Here is a 16,970-nt window from a genome sequence, read left to right as displayed (position 1 = left end):
ATCCATTCAGGGTGATGTGAAAGTTCCTGTGTACTGATGGAAAGTCTCTTTGTCCTTTATGGTAGAATCCCATATAAAGTGATGTGTCAAAAAAAAAAAAAAATAGCCATTATATTTTACACAGGAATTAAAATACAGTACTGTATGCCATAGCCCAGTAGCTCGTGTGCAATAGGAAAGGGCCTGATTCCAAATGGAAATACTCTAACAACTGGAGCAGGCTCAAGCCCATGATTTGGATGTTCTTTGAGAAGAATTCAGTGCAGCCCATGCCCTTCTGGGTATGGGCAGCTGTCAGAGGGCTTATTTCTTCACCCTTCCACTTCCCTGGTCCTTCTCGCGTGATCAGAGAGCAACAATACCCGAAGTCCGAAGGTGCAAACAATTTGATGTTTATTGGGGTGATCTTTCAGCAAGCTTAAATCCAAGGTTTTTTCCCCTTATTTTTCAATCCCCAGTTATGTATGTCTAAGTTTAAGAAAGCTGGAATAGAGTTTTAAGGACTCAGGTTTCAGATTATTACAAACAAATTACTTAAAGGGGCACTGTCAAGGCCAGTAAGTCTAATACCAGACCAACTAGATCCATCTCTTTCTTTGGATACAGATGTGTGAGAATATTACACACTTCTCCTGTTCCCATCTTCTGCATTATAGGTAAAATTTCCCCTTTGCAGAGAGCCAACCCACACCCTACTTTGGGGGCTTACGTACTGCATAGGGTTCTGTAGTCCCTCTGCACATGAATGCATTTTGCCCTCAGAGAACAGGACAGTAATTAAAGGATGGTGTTCTGCCTGCTTAGAGAACAAAGCAGGCAGTAGACGACCTGCTCGGTGACCTCGTGCAAGTCACTTTACCGCTCTGCATCTCAGTTCCCTCATCTGTAAAATGAGGGTAATGCTCCTCACCTTGTACGTGAAGACCTGTAGGTGAGAAATGTGATGCACTATCGTTTACTCACTGATCTACTGTAAGATCATTTCAGTGGTCCTCATATTTCTCTATCATACCTGGGGTCTGATTTACAGAAGTGCTGCACACTCACAGCTGTAACTGAAGTCAATGGGGGCTGAGCTTTGAACATAGGAGATGTTCTATAATGTTAAGTGCTCTGAGAAATCAGGTTCTAGGTGTCTCAGATCGGTCACCCAATATCAGTGGAAACTTTTTATTTTAATTTCTCTGTGCCTCACTTCCCCATCTGCAATATGGGGATAATAATATCCCTCTCAACTCACAGGGGTGTTGTGCAAATAATATTGTTTGTGAAGTACTCAGAAACTATAGTGATGAATGGCATAGAAAAGCCCATGAGACCATTAATAATTCTGCCTTCAGAGCAGTGTTTAAATAGTGTGCAGTAAATAAGGCACAAGGCCAGACATTGAACAATGAAGAGAAAACAAAATAGTAAATAGCTGCTCATTAAGTGAGTGCTGTCCATTCTGTGCATTGATGAAGGCAGGGATCCTGTTGAAAATATAGAATGTGATGATGTAATTAAAGACTGTTTGATAAGGCCTATAGACAAAGGGGCAAATTAAGGTTGCGCTGGCAACATTGAATTTGGCATTCCCTCACTTTCAAGTTCTTCACTTTGCAACCTTAATGTTCTCTTAATGTAGTTTTGTGTTTATAATACTATATAAAGGCCAATCTTACTTTGCTTTTCAGGAATAGCCACTTCTTTACTTTTCCGCCATGATCAAATACACGATCAGTTTAATATCTAAACATTTTTTCTTAGGGGGAATAAATGTTGCAGCTACAGGGATATGTATTTGTTGATCATGGTAATTTTTTTTTCTTGAAGTCTGTACTCCAGTGTATTGCAAGTCACAGGGGAGAAGGGAGTTTAGACAGGCCCAGGGAGGGGATTGTACTTGGAACTGTTACCCCCCACACCTTGGAAGGGGGTCGAACTGAGACTGACCCAGCTGGAGAGCCGGGGTCAGAGGACTAAAGGGCAGGCGAAGAGCCTCCAGGTAGGAAGCCCTAGCGGTGCTACTCCATCCCAGAGCAGGAACCTTTGCATGCAACCTGGCCTAGTAGGGTACTGAGAGACACCCTGTTGGTCAGCCTGAGATTGAGCTATAGAGACTTTGCCAATGGAGGGGTACGGTGGTGGGCCCTATTGGACAGTGAAAGTACTGAGCCCAGGGAGGGCTGCAGGACATTACTGAGGACTTTGAGATAGGCCCGATTGGACAGTATACCCCGGAAGGGGTTTGTTTTGTTCCGTTTTGCCCATGAACATTGTGTGACGTGGCTGGAGGGCTGAGTCACCGGAGACCTGCTTGATATGTGCAGTGGGCAACAGGTGGCACCATGAGCAGAGGAAATTGAGAAAAACTGCAGGTATGCGCACACTTGACCGGGGGCACTCGTGAGAGGTGAGCGCACTCCATTACACACCTCCCATTGAAGTCAAAGGAAATTTTCCCAATGGCTTAAAAAGTAGTTGAATCAGGCCCCAACTCCATTCACACAGGCCATCAGGTGATGATAGGTCTGATTCCCCATTGGCCTGCACCTTGCACACTCATTTACACTAGTACAAAATGGGAATAAAATGCTTCTGTTCTGATCTGGGAGCCTTTTTACACCCACTTCGCTTGGTGTAAATGATGGTGGTCATGAAGGCTGTGGATGTGTTTTACCCTGAGTTGTTAAGCCATTCAACTTATCTGTAGGTCAGATGCCTTGAAAAAAATATTTTTTCAGAAAAATCTCAAGGCTGGCAAAGTTGTTACCAGAATATCTAGACCTTTTAGTGAAGATTAAAAAGTGGTTTGGGGAGACTTAAGAAGGAAACATTCACATTACTGTGATATAAACGCCTAACTGCAATGTTACTGCATGTTGATTTGTCATGTGAGTAAAAGTTGCAAGACAGAACCCAAAGCATCTGAAAATTCTGCAGCATATCATAGTATAGTCAATATCATCAGAAGGGCAATATTTCTTTTTAAGTTTTCTCTGTATTAAGTTTTCCCTTTAGGATTTTTCTCCATAGTTCATTGCATTGATTTGCTTAGTTCTGCAGTGTCTCTAAATGGTCTCGTTTTGGGTGCTACTCTTTCATGTATGCTTTGTGTTCGTATACATGCAGTGTTGTAGTAGCCCTGTCGGTCCCAGGATATTACAGAGACAAGGTGGGAAAGGTAATATTTTTTTATAGTACCAACTTCTGTTGGTGAGAGAGACCAGCTTTCGAGCTTACTTGGGGCTCTTCTTAGGTCTGGGAAACTCACTCAGGGCAGGCCTATGCTTAAAATGCTGCAGTGGCGCAGCTGCAGCGCTTCAGTGAAGATGCTACTACGCCGACGGGAGAGCTTCTCCCATCAACGAGCTACCCCCTTTCCCGGAGGTGGATTAATTAGGTTGACGGGAGAAGCCCTCACGTTGACATAGCACTGTCTACACTGGAATGGGGGTGGGGCGTGTTAGGTGCTTATAACTGTGTAGCTCAGGGATGTGGATTTTTCACACCCCATGGCACCATAGTTATACTGATGTAAGTTTGTAGTGTAGACCCAGGGCCGGCGCTTCCATTTAGGCGACCTAGGCGGTCGCCTAGGTCACCAGGATTTGGGGGGGCGGCATTTTGCCGCCCTCTGCGGCAATTCGGCGGCGGGGGGGGGTGCACCGGTATGTGTATCTTGAAAGGTGTGTTGGGAGGGTGGGGGGGAGGTGTTGTTCATTGCAGCATTGAAGATATGTCTGCAGGTTTGCATCTGTTGTTCTGGCAGGGTCTGATGCTGCTTTGAGTTGCTGTGTCCTGATCTGTGGGGAACTTGCATCTGATGATGAGCTTGGAGAGGTTGGGGGGTTGTTTGAAGGCTGGAAGAGGTGGTTCAGGAAAGATTTCTTTCAGGATGGGATCCCCATGGAGCATGGGTTGTAGTTTGATGATACCCCAGAGGGGCTCCAGTGTGGAGTGGGAGATAACAAGTAGGTTGTGTGGTCGAGTCAGTATAGAAAGAGAAACTGTGTCAGCTAGGGGTGTGTGGTTATGTTGGTATAGACAGAGAAGCAGTTCAGAGGAAATAGAAGCACAGAGACAGCAGCCCACTCCGCTGCACATGTCTGAATGCATTGCATGCCAGGCATGCCAGTAACTGCATCCTGCCTGTAATCTGACTCTCCATTTTAAAAATAAATAGCTTGGTCAAGTCCGGGTTGGAGCATTCCCACTCAGAAGGGAATGCCATAGTCCTTATTTATCAGCTGCTTAAATAAGCACATTGCTCTGACTCAGCTGCATACATTTGTGTGAATAATTAGAAGTGCCGATGTTCCACATGGTTTCCTGAATTATTTGTCATTTTCACATGGGCTGTATGTGCAAAAGATAGAATAGCTAATTAATGGGAACATCAGATTTGGTTAAAAATATTCTCACTATGTATATATTAGAGCATGTTCCCTGAAACTTCATGAATGGAAAACTGGTCTTAAAATCTATTTTTTTTTTCTTAAACTCGAAATCCAGAAGATTGAACAAGAAATGCACGTTCTTTTAAAGAAAAGAATTTGCAGAAGCCAGGATAACGCAGTGCATGGAAAACATGAATGCGGATCAGGAGACCTGTGTTCTGTTCTGGGCTCTGCCACAGACTTCCTGTGTGACATTGGGCAAATCACTTAATTGCTCGGTGCCTCAGTTTCCCCATCTGTAAAATGGGAATGATTTTAATACTTCACCACCTCTGTAAAGTGCGTTGAGATTTGTGGATGAAAAGTGCTATGTATTATCATTCACTCTATTAGTATATCTTGCAGTGTTGTTATAGCTGTGTTGCTCCCAGAATATTAGCAAGACAAGGTGGGTGAGGTACTATCTTTTATTGGACCAACTTCTGTTGGTGAGAGACACAAACTTTCAAGCTTACACAGAGCTCTTCTTCAGATCTGGGAAACTAAGGCTATGTCTACACTAGAGACCTTACAGTGTCATAGCTGTACTGATGCAGCTGCGCGGCTATACGATCTCTCGTGTATAGCCTCGTGTATCTCCGGTGAAACTTATGTCGCTCCAGGAGGTGCTTTTTCACACTCCTGGCCAACATATGTTTTGCCAACATAAGTGGTAGTGTAGACATGGCCTAACTCAGTGTCACTGCTAAACACAAGGTTTGAACAGATTGTTTAGATTGTTGCCCCCATAGCAACTATGTAGGTGAAGCCAGACAATCACTATGCTCTCAAATGAACTCACACAGGAAAATGATAGACAGAAATACCATATCACTTGTGGGTGAACACTTCACAAAGCGATCATGCGATATCTGACCTATCAAACCTCACCCTCAAATTGAACCTGCAGGACACTTTCAAAAGATGAGCCTGGGAGCTTAAATTCGTAACTTTGCTAGACACTAAAAATCATGGACTGAACAGAGACACTGGATTTATGGTGTATTACAACAACCTGTAACCCACTAGCAGCCGCCCCTCCCATCTGCGTCCACCTCCCCTTTCCTCCCTATGACTGGAGGAGTGTTAGCGGGCCATGTCACCTTGAATGTCCCTTGAAATATGAGAAGCCTCCCTGTCCACTTAGCACTGTCACTAACCACCGGAAGTTAGATCAACGTAACTGTGTTGCTCAGGGGAGTGGATGTCTGAGTGACATAGTTATAGTGACATAAGTTTGTAATCTAGACCAGGGCTGAGTTCATTTCCTAGATCTGAAGAAGAGCTCTGTGTAAGCTCGAAAGCTTGTCTCTCTCACCAACAGAAATTGGCCCAATAAAAGATAGTACCACATCCATGTTATCTTTCAGTTATCACTCCATTCAGGCATACCTCTGATGAGAAAGACATAAATGCTACAAGACAAACTGGTTTTGTTTACAAACTCATTTAGAGAATAGCTGTAAGAAAAATACCAAGATGCAGAATTTGAAATTGAGATGACACAATTGTACAGTGAAATACAGAAAATATTCAAACTTTAACTCTGTAGGATAAGACAAGACCCTTTTCATGGTCTCATTGCTCCATTCCTATAAAATGAGCTTCTTTTAAAATGTGGCAGCATCAGAAGAGACCGCTGTTTGTTCAGATCATAATTAGCTGCTTCCGTCTTGTACAGTTACAGCAATTTGTAGAGTTCTGTTTTGTAGAGAACATCAACCTGAAAATAACATTTACAGATTGTACAAATTTAAAACATTTTTGTTGATTCCAGTGATGCCAGATGTGGAAAATAGGAGCTCTCATGTTCATTCTTATCTTCTTGTTTTGCTTTGACTGCAGAATTATCTCTAGCCACTAAATTATGTTCTGTTAAATCCTAATTCGTCTGTCTGTCTAATCTGTCTATCCATTCCCTATTTGTATTTATGAAACACTAAACAGTAACACTAAGGACTTTGAGCAGGTATAGTGCTCAGGAATCAGCTCCCTTCATACATGGCAGCAAATCTGCAAGTAGAGAAGACAAGGAAACCAATAAGCATTTACGAAGGATAGTTACAGGCAGGAAATGCAGTGTGAAGAAAGGAAATCAATGTTGTTTGCAGCCTCCGTGTAAGTGAGATAATATTCCCCATGTCTTTTTGTCAGAGATATATTGCTCAGAAAGAAAATTAAAAGGAACTAGAGTTAAATTGCAGTTGTTTCTTAAGTAGAGTTCAGGAGAACAGACCTATGAAATTAAGTTAAAAGTAGGAGCATTTCAAAGTCCATATTGGGGAGAAAACTGTATCTTGCCTCATTAGCAGCCTGAGAAGTTAAAGGGAGCATCAGAGGATGAGTTAGAGTGAATCTGATTCTAGGTAAGGAACTTTAAATCAGTTTGGAGGAGTTGTTTTTTTTCCTCGAGCAGGGAATTTACAGTGACATGTTTTTGTAATGTCATACTGCGGTGAGTGTATTTTTCACAGAACTGAAATGTGGTGGGTAAAGGTCAGAATAGCACAAGTATTAGAGCTAATGGAAAAGGATGTGTTCTTCAGAGCTGTAGCATTGCCAGGTTTTCAGCTGCATTGCCTTTTATGGCTTGGCTGCTCCACATTCAAGTGTACTCTATAGGTGGGACTGTGACAGTCTGACTTGGACATTGTTACATAATTAAAAGTATTACTGACATTGGGTCTCCCTTTTTTCCCTCTCTACTAATAAAATTCGAAGTTAAAGATAAATGATGTCCAGCACTGCTTTGCTTAGCTGCAGATGAGCACCCAGGCCAAAGGAGAGATTTGGGATTATAAATTGTGGTATTTAGAATCCTCAGACTGGTCTTTATTCTTTCCCTCACCTGAAAGTTAACATGAGTTTGTGGCGAATAGATACTATTAGGTGTTCGATGAGAATGATGATAAAGGTCTTTGGGGTCTTATTTTAAACCCCATATGGGAAATGGCCGGATTGTTTGGTGGCATCAGAAAGGCACAAAGGAAGTGCCATTTTGAATCAAGCCAGTGATCAGTAGAATCCAGTATCCTGTCTCTCAGACAGTGGCCAGGACCAACTGCTTCAGAAGAAGGTGCAGGAAACCCTGTAGTGACCACTTGTGGATTCATCTGTTTAGAGGGGAAGTTTCTTCCTAACCCCATCATTAGTGGCTGGCTCTGACTGTGAAGCATGAGGTTTTATCCTTTCTAACGTAACTGTATGTGTTGTCATTTTGCATAAAATAGGTATAAGGCCTGACCCTGCATGGTGCCGAGCACCCACAACTTTCACTGAAGCTCATGTTGGGAAATGCTAAGCACCTGCCAGGATCAGGCCTGTTCTTGCTGAGATTTCCTTGTAAAATTATGTCTGACTTTTCATTAATATAAAATCTTAATTCCCATATGGAAATAATGATGCAACGTAAAGGCATGTCTGTGCCTGTTAGTGGATTATTGTTGGATTATATTTTTATCAAGGGGCTATTCCAGGAGGCAGTGTGTGATAGTGGTTGAGCAGGGGACTGCAAATCAGGATTCTTGTATTCTATTTTCAGCTGTGCCACTGAATCTGTGTGTGTCTCTGAGCAAGCCACTTAACTTCCATGTGCTTCACTTTCCTCATGTGTAAAAAGAGGATATGCCCATCTTTGTCAAGCACATTAGAGCCTCCAATAAAGAGCAGTCTATAAGTGCTAAGAGCTGTTGTTTAAAATTGACTCTAATTAAGGAGAATTTCAAGCAAGCATCTCTTAATAAGACTATAGTATGATATGAAGAATACAACTTTACACTCTACTATTCCTGTAAGGAGATTAATCTGTTTTTAACAAGGTATGTTGCTTAATAGGTTGTTTAATAGACATTTCACTTGTCAAAATTTCTATAGCAACTTAATGTAGACAAGAAAATATATGAAAAATAAGGTTTCTGCAGGAATCCAAAGTAATTGACACGTCTCAAAACAGAATAGAAGAGGACAGCTGGGTCCCACACACACGTAAGCCTGTAACAGGGGGAAAGAAGAACATGCTCATATTGTGTGTGAATGAAAATCAGTTAATGAAGGACCAGTATCAATGCTAGAATGTGCCAATCAAGGAGGATGATTCTGTATCATGAAGATGGCTGGGCAAGTGTCACATGGAGAAAAATTTTAATTCAAAGACAGTGTTCAATTGGTATTTAAAGAGATCTTGTTCAGATGGGAGTAGTGTGGGGATGGTTGCATGGGAAACCAATAATTAAGGGTTACAGTGAACAATGCGAGGTGGAATTGCTAAAGGGATTAATTATACCTTGTCTACAAAACCTCTTTAATTGTTGCCGATGTAAATCTGTGGCCTGCTGAGAGATAAAATAGCTATCGTACACCTGTATGGCTTGGTAGAGTCCCTGAATAGATGCAAGATTTTTTTTTGTTTTTCTATATCTCCTCTAATTTAATTGTTTGTTGATTCTTTTGTTTATAATATTTTGGCTTTTTTTTCAACAGCACTTTCATGATGGCAGAAAGGCACAACAATACATTGAAACTTCCTGGAAACAGCTTGAAGCAGTAAGTAGAAACATCTTCAGAAGTGATGTTATAGCTATATTGACACTGTCTTCATAGGGATATTTCTAAACATTGTGTTTAAAAAGAGATTATGATATGGTTTGAGGAGAGCATCTGAAATCCAAAAGAACATGATTTGAAAACTTGTCTCTAAAGGATACTGAAAGCTATAAAATAGTGCCCTTTAAGAGCCATCCATATATCAGAATCTGGACCTCAGTAATAGATGTGACACAATGAGGGAAGGTGAGAAACTGTCAGGAGGGGACTGTGTAAGAAAAGGTGAGTGTTACCCATGGATACTCAGCTTATGCTTATATATGGAGATATACCTATCTCATAGAGCTGGAAGGGACCCTGAAAGGTCATTGAGTCCAGCCCCCTGCCTTCACTAGCAGGACCAAGTACTGATTTTGCCCCAGATCCCTAAGTGGCCCCCTCAGGGATTGAACTCACAACCCTGGGTTTAGCAGGCCAATGCTCAAACCACTGAGCTAGCCCTCCCACTATGCATGTGCACACCTTAGTGGTTCAGTCATATGTGCACACACACAAAATAACAAAGATAGTATTGGCTCATTTATTGTGGCCTTCACAGAAGCGAGGGATTTAAATGCAGAGAGGATAGTGATTTGGCAGATCAGAGCAAAAAGGTGTTCCATGTGTAGGGGGAATATGGAAAGAGGCTCAGAGACTAATGGGATATCAAGACTGGCTTTACCATCAGAGCCAATCTGTCTGAAGATCAGAGCAAAGATTTTTCTTTCCAATAACTTTGACGCTTTTGCAGTTTAGCGTGGAAATTTATGCAGATGTAAATGAGCTGTTCTCAAAAACTCTTGACATCGATTACAGAAAATGAAGTTAGCGAGTGTTGCTTACTAGGTTGAATTTCAAATCATGTTTCTCTCCAGTATCTGATGGGCTCATTTTTCCCTTTCAGAGTAAAAGGCGGTTTGAACGTGATTGCAAGGAAGCCGATAGAGCACAGCAGTATTTTGAGAAAATGGATGCTGACATCAACGTTACGAAAGCAGATGTTGAAAAGGTAAGCCAGGTGCCAAGGCACTCCATTTGGAAATACATATGTTAGAATGGTCGCTCCTTCAGTCCCACTGATAACACACGTCCTCCAGAATTGACCATCTTAACTGTATGCAATGTTGTTGTAGCCGTGTCGGTCCCAGGATGTTAGAGAAACAAGGTTCGAAAGCTTGTCTTGCTCACCAACAGACGTTGGTTCAATAAAGATATTACTTGTCTTGACACCTTGTCATCTTAACTGTGTCAGTCCATAGCTTGGCCTAAACAAGGGATTCTCCGTAGTGGGACACCTCCATTTGCCCAGAAAAGTGGGGGCTCCATTCTCAGCTGATGTAATGGGCACAGCTCCATTAAAGTCAATGGGGTTAACTCAGTTTATATCCGATGAGGATCTTGCCCCAACTCAAAATCCGTCCTCACTGGCTAACAGCCCAGGATCTGGGCTCCACTCAGAAACGCCTAACTCCCAGGCAGCAGTGTAGCTCACCTGGGCTTCCACCTCTAGGACAACTAGATAAAGATTTGGACTTCACTATTATTAAATATTGCTATTGCAGCAGCAAAGCCAAGGATGGCTATCCCATTGTGATAGGTATGCTATGAACACCTGCAAAGGCACAAGCCCGACCCTGAAAATTGACATGGACTAATGGTGGAGGCGATACGTGGTGTGCTAATCTTAGCTGCCCATCAAAAGTAATCTGACCCATAGAGGCTGAGTGTTGAGGATTTCCCAATGGCAAGTGCATGTGCAAACTCTGCTAGTGCTTGGGACTGAAAGCACGGTACTGTAAGCATCAAAGGATCAGGGTCCAGAATATTTTTCAGGTCCCCTAAATGATTTGTTCAAATGCAAACCAGTATAACTGTGGACTTTCCCCCTTTTTAAAATAGAAATAATCAGCAGAATGGCTGTTAAAGCACACTATTAATTAAGAGCCAAATTCTGTGCCTTACTCTGCACATGGGCCCATTGAAATCCATAGTTAAAGGCCCAATTCTGCTATCCTTTCTACTCACCATGAGCAAGGGTGGCAGAATCAGAGTTATAGTGAGTTTCCAAGGACAACTGGTGCCTACGACAATCACGTTGACTGTTGCTGTGTGATCCAGGTAGAACACGACTCTCTGCTTTCCATGCTGCTGATGGTAGCAGAGATGTCCTAACATCCCACTGGTTATAGTGCAGTGTTAGTGCATGCCTGCATCCCAGGAAAGACAGGGTGGTTAGTCATGATACACACAGACTTGCTGTATAGCAGAAAAGGTTTTCATATTGTAAAGTACCCTTATAGGTCTTGCTTGGCACCGATGGCATGTACATTACCTTTTAGACTTGACATTGGTTAGCACCACTTCATCCAGATAGATGCCTCATAGTATGTATTATTTTGGGGGGGCTTTTTCTGGTTTATTAGTGCCATCCAATGTAGGGAATTCTTCTTTTCTTTTTAGATGTATCAATGATCTTAATGCACTAAAGATGTTTAATACATGATGTTCTAATGCAGTTATCCATATTTCCTACCTTGCTTGCTTAATGAGAAGCATTGTGATATCAGCCACATGAATGCTCTAAAATGATATCTTTTGTTGTTGTTGTCAGTGTACTAAGATAGGGCCTGATCCTTCAACCCTCACCCATATTAGAGACAATGGGATGTCTTAGGTGAGTCGGGGTAGTAGAATTGGGCTAATATTTAGGGCCAACCCTGTCTGTAACATCAGGGTTATTATCCCATAGAGTACATTATAATGCATTTAGTCTAAAGCCCACGTAAAATTTGGAATCCAGTGTGGTATGCCAATGATTAGCAACATGCTGCTGGATCACAGTTGCCATCAAGTTGTAACATTATTTGTGGCTTTTGCATGTTGGCCCCTGTTCAGCAAAGCACTTAAATAGATGCTGAACTTTAAATGTATATCAGTGTTTTGCAATCAGGGCCTGAAACATGAAGTCGTCCCTTAGCCAAGTTCAGAATTGTACATGCAGGAGGATATAGTATGTTTATACATCTAGTTCAGTGATGCTGCTGTAATTTAAGAAAGCTACATGGAGGAAGCTGACTTATCTAAATCACTTCTATTCTTGATGGAGCTGTACATCTGTTTGGAAGATGCAGAAGTATGAGAGTTTTTTTTTTTAGATTGCTAAAATTAGTAAGGGCAATTTTGTCTTGCATGGCAGAATTTAGTCCATGTGGGCCAAAAATAACCAGCATTTTGAAGCAAGCCAATATGTAGTTGATTTAAAACCTAATGTCCTGGCTTCCAGAGGTGGAGGGCACCCATAGAAGTCAGCACCTCTGGAAAATCAGGCCACAAATGGTGTATTGTCACTGTACTCTTAGCAGAGAAAAGGTTTTTGTCCCCTCCTGCATGAAGTTAAAACTGTAGTGTTAGAGGCATGTTTTCTGCTTAGCCCTCAAGCAATTAAATCTGTGTGTTTACTAGGGATTTCTTAAAGCTGTTAAATTTCAGGTGAGTATTGATTTATACCCCGGCCCCCAGAGCGCTGCGCGCGTGATGGCATGGCTCCAGGGGAGGGGGGAAGGCGGGGGAGGGGCCGATGGCTTGCTGCGCTCGGCGCTCCGGCCTGGGAGCGCGGACCCCGCGGCTTGCCGCGCTGGAAGAGTGGGGCCATTTGGCAGGGTGTGCCTGGGCACACCCCGTGCGCATGCCTATGCTTCTGCCCCCTGCCCCCGCGGGAGGCTGGGGGGGGGGGCGGGGGAGAAGAGTGGGCCGGGCCAGGCAGGATTTTTAATGGCACGCTGCTCCAGCAGGCAGCAGTGTGCCATTAAAAATCGGCTCGCGTGCCGTCTTTGGCACGCGTGCCATAGGTTGCCGACCCCTGTCCTAGCATGTCAAAACTGTAATGCTTCATGCACATTCTGTGCTAGAAAGAGATTCTCTCTGCTTTATCTATTAAAAATAAATCCTAGAATTCATTTTCTAGTTATAAAATTAGGACCTCTTCCCCCTCTCCCCCAAGATTTTATGCAAGGCTGAGATTGAGCCCAGACATGACCTTGTTATCTAAGCATGGGGTTAGGAAACAGTTACTCCTGAGTTCTAATCCCAGCTCTAACAGTTATTTCCTCTCTGGGACCATAACTAAGTCACATATCAATGATGCATAAGCTAATGTTAGGCAATTTCTGGAAGGCAAACTTTATTTTCCTCCTCTGTAAAATGAAGAGGGAAATGGGGGAGAAAGGAGGGAGAGGTTTGCCCTCTAGAATTTGGCCACCATATTATCACGTTTTGTAAATTAAACGTATTGCAAAAGGAGGCAGAGTGCAATCAATAGATGTATTTGAAGGCTATAAATAAATAAATAGAAAGCCAGGATCTATTGCTTGGGGTGACAATGAGTGTCCAGTGCTCCCTGCAGAAAGCATCCATGAAGTCCCCAGTTATGCTGTCAGCAGCATGGTAGATGTAGAAGGAAGGGGTTATCCAAACGAATTGAATGTGCAATAATATTGCTAAACAGAGAGGACAGTGTTTTCTAAGAGCATGTGTTAAACTGGATTCATCCATGTCAGGCTGTGAATAATGGCCTTTCTTTGCTTCACCCTGCCCATGTGACTGGGTCTGCCCTTACGTAACTCCTTAGTGCAAAATAGGATATTGTTTAACGAAGAACTGCAGTTGGGGGTAGCTTTAGCTTACTTGTGGCAGAGAGATACAAAAACTGTTCAGTCTCAAGTGATGCAATATGATAATTTTCTGCCCTTCTTTTATTATGGTGTCTCTCTAATTTCGCTTGCCTCTCATAACTTGGCTGCCACAGTTTCACTCCCCAAAACTTTCTGGCCAGGAAAGCAGACAATCTGGCTTCATTTGGTGCCAGTGCTGTTCAGTCTGCTGGCTGAAAAAGGTGCTCCCAAGCAACGTGATTAGTTGCCCTCATTTCTGGGGCTCGAGATAAACACCTCTGCTGCGTTAGCCTGTACCTGCTAACATGAGGAGACAGTACGGGCTATTTTTGCATCAGCCTTTGCAGAGAAATGGAATTAAAATTCTGCAGTGCATCACAATTACATTTGCAAGTTGTTGTTGTTTTTTAAGCTGTGATTCACGGATGCACCCTGTGATTTGAGAACAAGAGGAGGCTATGGAAAGCTCTGCATCTCTGATCAGCCCCCACCTCTTAATCCTTCGATAATAACCAGCTTTGACAAATGCAGTAGGAAATCCTGCAGTAGGGTGACTAGTGATCAACACCTAGAAGGACTCTGCAAACCTTATTTGGGGGTGGGGTAGGGTGATGGTGGAACTGGAGCATGCCTTTTAGATAGGCTCTTCCTAGAGCTGCAATCAGAGCTTGCAGCTGATGTTAGGCCCTCTAATGAACAGCGTCTCAAGTGGCTGCTTTGCTTCAGTTGTGTTTAAAGTCAGACTTCTCGGGAACTAATGGAAGGACAAGAAGCAGGATCAATTGACTGCAAAGTGTAAACGTTACAGACCAAACTGTGCCCAGTATGCCTTGATCCCCTTGGAGGTAGTGCTGAGATGCACCATTCCAATGTGTTAGCCTTTTTATTAAGGCGTGGAGAGTTTGTACTTTACAACTAAATTATTTGTATTTAAACACTACATCATACAGTTACGAGAGAATCTGTAAGAGCCACAGTCTGTTCTGTCCCCTGCAGTCCACAACCCACCTTTCTAAAAGAAGGATGATCTTTGGTCTCTGAAACCACATCCTTATGCAACAATGATAGCTACTCAGTGCACCCAAGAGGAGCTCCAGGAAGCATTGTGCCTCAGAGAGGCTCAAGTGATTGCCAATGCACAAGGGAAGCATCCTCACTGTGCCACTTAAGGGGGGGAAGCATCTGCTGGCCTCTGCATCAGGGCAGCTCTGCCAGCTGGTGCAGGGGTCAGGTGGCAGGGTGAGAGCTTTATTCATTTCCTGCCCCTGTTTTGTTGGCAGTAGCAGGGACCACTCCCTGTGGTCAGGAGATCTGCAGTTGTGGCCAGCTTCTGCACATGGAAACAAAGTGTGGGTTAGGTTCCTTGCATTTACCTCCCCTTCTGCATTCACAGTCCGGCTTTAAATTACAAACATTAGCTGTATGAAGACACAGTATTCAGGTGTAAACTCACACTTGCAGTTTGGTATAAAGTGTCTCTCTCCTGTGAAAGGTTTTGCCAGTTCAGCTCTTTGGTTTAGTGAGCTCAGGTTACGAAACTTAAACTCTGCAGTAAGTCCTATTATAGGGACCTGGTTTGAAAATCCTCAAAATGGACTGCCATGATGCTGTTAACACTGAGAGACTTGTAGGTGACACTGTGGGTTGCAGCTGAGTTTTGATGCCAATGGGATGTGGGAGTTTGCTGTAGTTCTCTTTCAAAAACCACCATGTAGTCATTTAATTTTTTGACCATTTGGGGAAATGAGTCGTCACATGAGCAGTCCAGCCAGCGTACATATAAGGAATCGCTCTGTTGTTTGTTCCTTTACTTTAGTGCTGTAATCACTAACAAGCTGACATCTTTATGGGATGGTGTGGTACCCAGCGGTGCCTTTGCCGATTTTGTACAATAAAAAATGTCTGTCTGCTTTTCTTAAGGGTCTATTTTTATATGTAACATTTTATAGCATCATTTTTTTAAAGAGGAAGTGCTTAGGGCCCAGTTGCATGAGGTGCTGAGCACCCTTGCCTCTCACTGACTTGCATGGCCGCGGAGGACACTCAGCACTTTGCAGAATCAGGTCCACAGTAGGGAGGCAGGAAAACCACATAGTCACATCCTAGATAATGATCAGTTTGTTATAAGATAATGTTTGCTGTCAGCTTCTAACAGGAGAAACTGGAGCTTGTTTGTGAGCTGTCAGCACCGTGGTCCTCAATCCAGAGATGACAGAAATGCTATTGGAAAGTTGACTTTTTTTTATGAGGATTTGAGGGGAAGGGTCAGAGTCTTATAATGGAAACTCAACTTTAACCTTCAAGAGTGGTTCCTGACTCCCCACAATTAGCTCTGGGTTTTTTTAAATAGTGCATCTTCCGTAAATCTTCAGCCCACACCCGGAAAGGTTTTGTTTGCATTAGGGCTTTATTCACATCCTGTGCTCTGCTGATGTGCCTTTCTTTCTGTGCTGTGGGGTTCTCCTTTGCATTTAATTCTAGAGATGCTTCCTGCAGGTGCTCGAGCTTGTTATATGTCTGCTCCTGGGTTGCACTGAATCCCATTGAAAGTGCAAAATGCTTCTACCATCTCCTGCCCTCGAGACGTGACTGCCTCCCACCAGTCCCAGTGTTAAATAAAAACCTACAACTGATCTAATTTTATAGCCTTAACCCTGTAGTGACTCAGTGCCTCTCAGACATTGAGGAGTTGATCCTCAAAACACCATATGAAGTAGAGAAGTACTATCTTTATTTCACTGAGGCACAGAAAGAGTAAGGACCTGATCCAAAGCTCACTGAAGTCAATGGGAGCACTTCCATTGACTTCAATGGATTTCAGATCAGGCCCTATGTGACTTCCCAAGTCACTCATAGATTCATAGATTCTAGGACTGGAAGGGACCTCGAGAGGTCATCGAGTCCAGTCCCCTGCCCTCATGGCAGGACCAAATACTGTCTAGACCATCCCTGATAGACATTTATCTAACCTACTCTTAAATATCTCCAGAGATGGAGATTCCACAACCTCCCTAGGCAGTTTATTCCAGTGTTTAACCATCCTGACAGGAACTTTTTCCTAATGTCCAACCTAAATGTCCCTTGCTGCAGTTTAAGCCCATTGCTGCTTGTTCTATCCTTAGAGGCTAAGGTGAACAAGTTTTCTCCCTCCTCCTTATGACACCCTTTTAGATACCTGAAAACTGCTATCATGTCCCCTCTCAGTCTTCTCTTTTCCAAACTAAACAAACCCAATTCTTTCAGCCTTCCTTCATAGGTCATGTTCTCAAGACCTTGAATCATTCTTGTTGCTCTTCTC

General features: G+C 43.0%; 1 protein-coding gene across 6 annotated transcripts in view; it reads left to right on the top strand.

Moving 5' to 3' along the window:
• The window catches only part of FNBP1 (formin binding protein 1), a 90,469-nt gene that overhangs the window by 10,349 nt on the left and 63,150 nt on the right, over positions 1–16,970 (top strand). For all 6 annotated transcript variants that reach the window (XM_029912750.1, XM_029912753.1, XM_029912752.1 and 3 more), the window contains exons 2-3: positions 8,901–8,963; positions 9,907–10,011. In XM_029912750.1, coding sequence (XP_029768610.1) covers positions 8,901–8,963; positions 9,907–10,011 — 168 coding nt within the window. The remainder of the gene's footprint in view (positions 1–8,900; positions 8,964–9,906; positions 10,012–16,970) is intronic.

Source organism: Terrapene carolina, unplaced genomic scaffold (assembly GCF_002925995.2).
Source record: "Terrapene carolina triunguis isolate 2854851 unplaced genomic scaffold, T_m_triunguis-2.0 Scaffold238, whole genome shotgun sequence".
In the NCBI taxonomy this organism is placed as follows: domain Eukaryota; kingdom Metazoa; phylum Chordata; order Testudines; family Emydidae; genus Terrapene; species Terrapene triunguis.
Note: the sequence above shows the minus strand (reverse complement) of the source record. Positions and strands in the feature narration are given on the sequence as shown.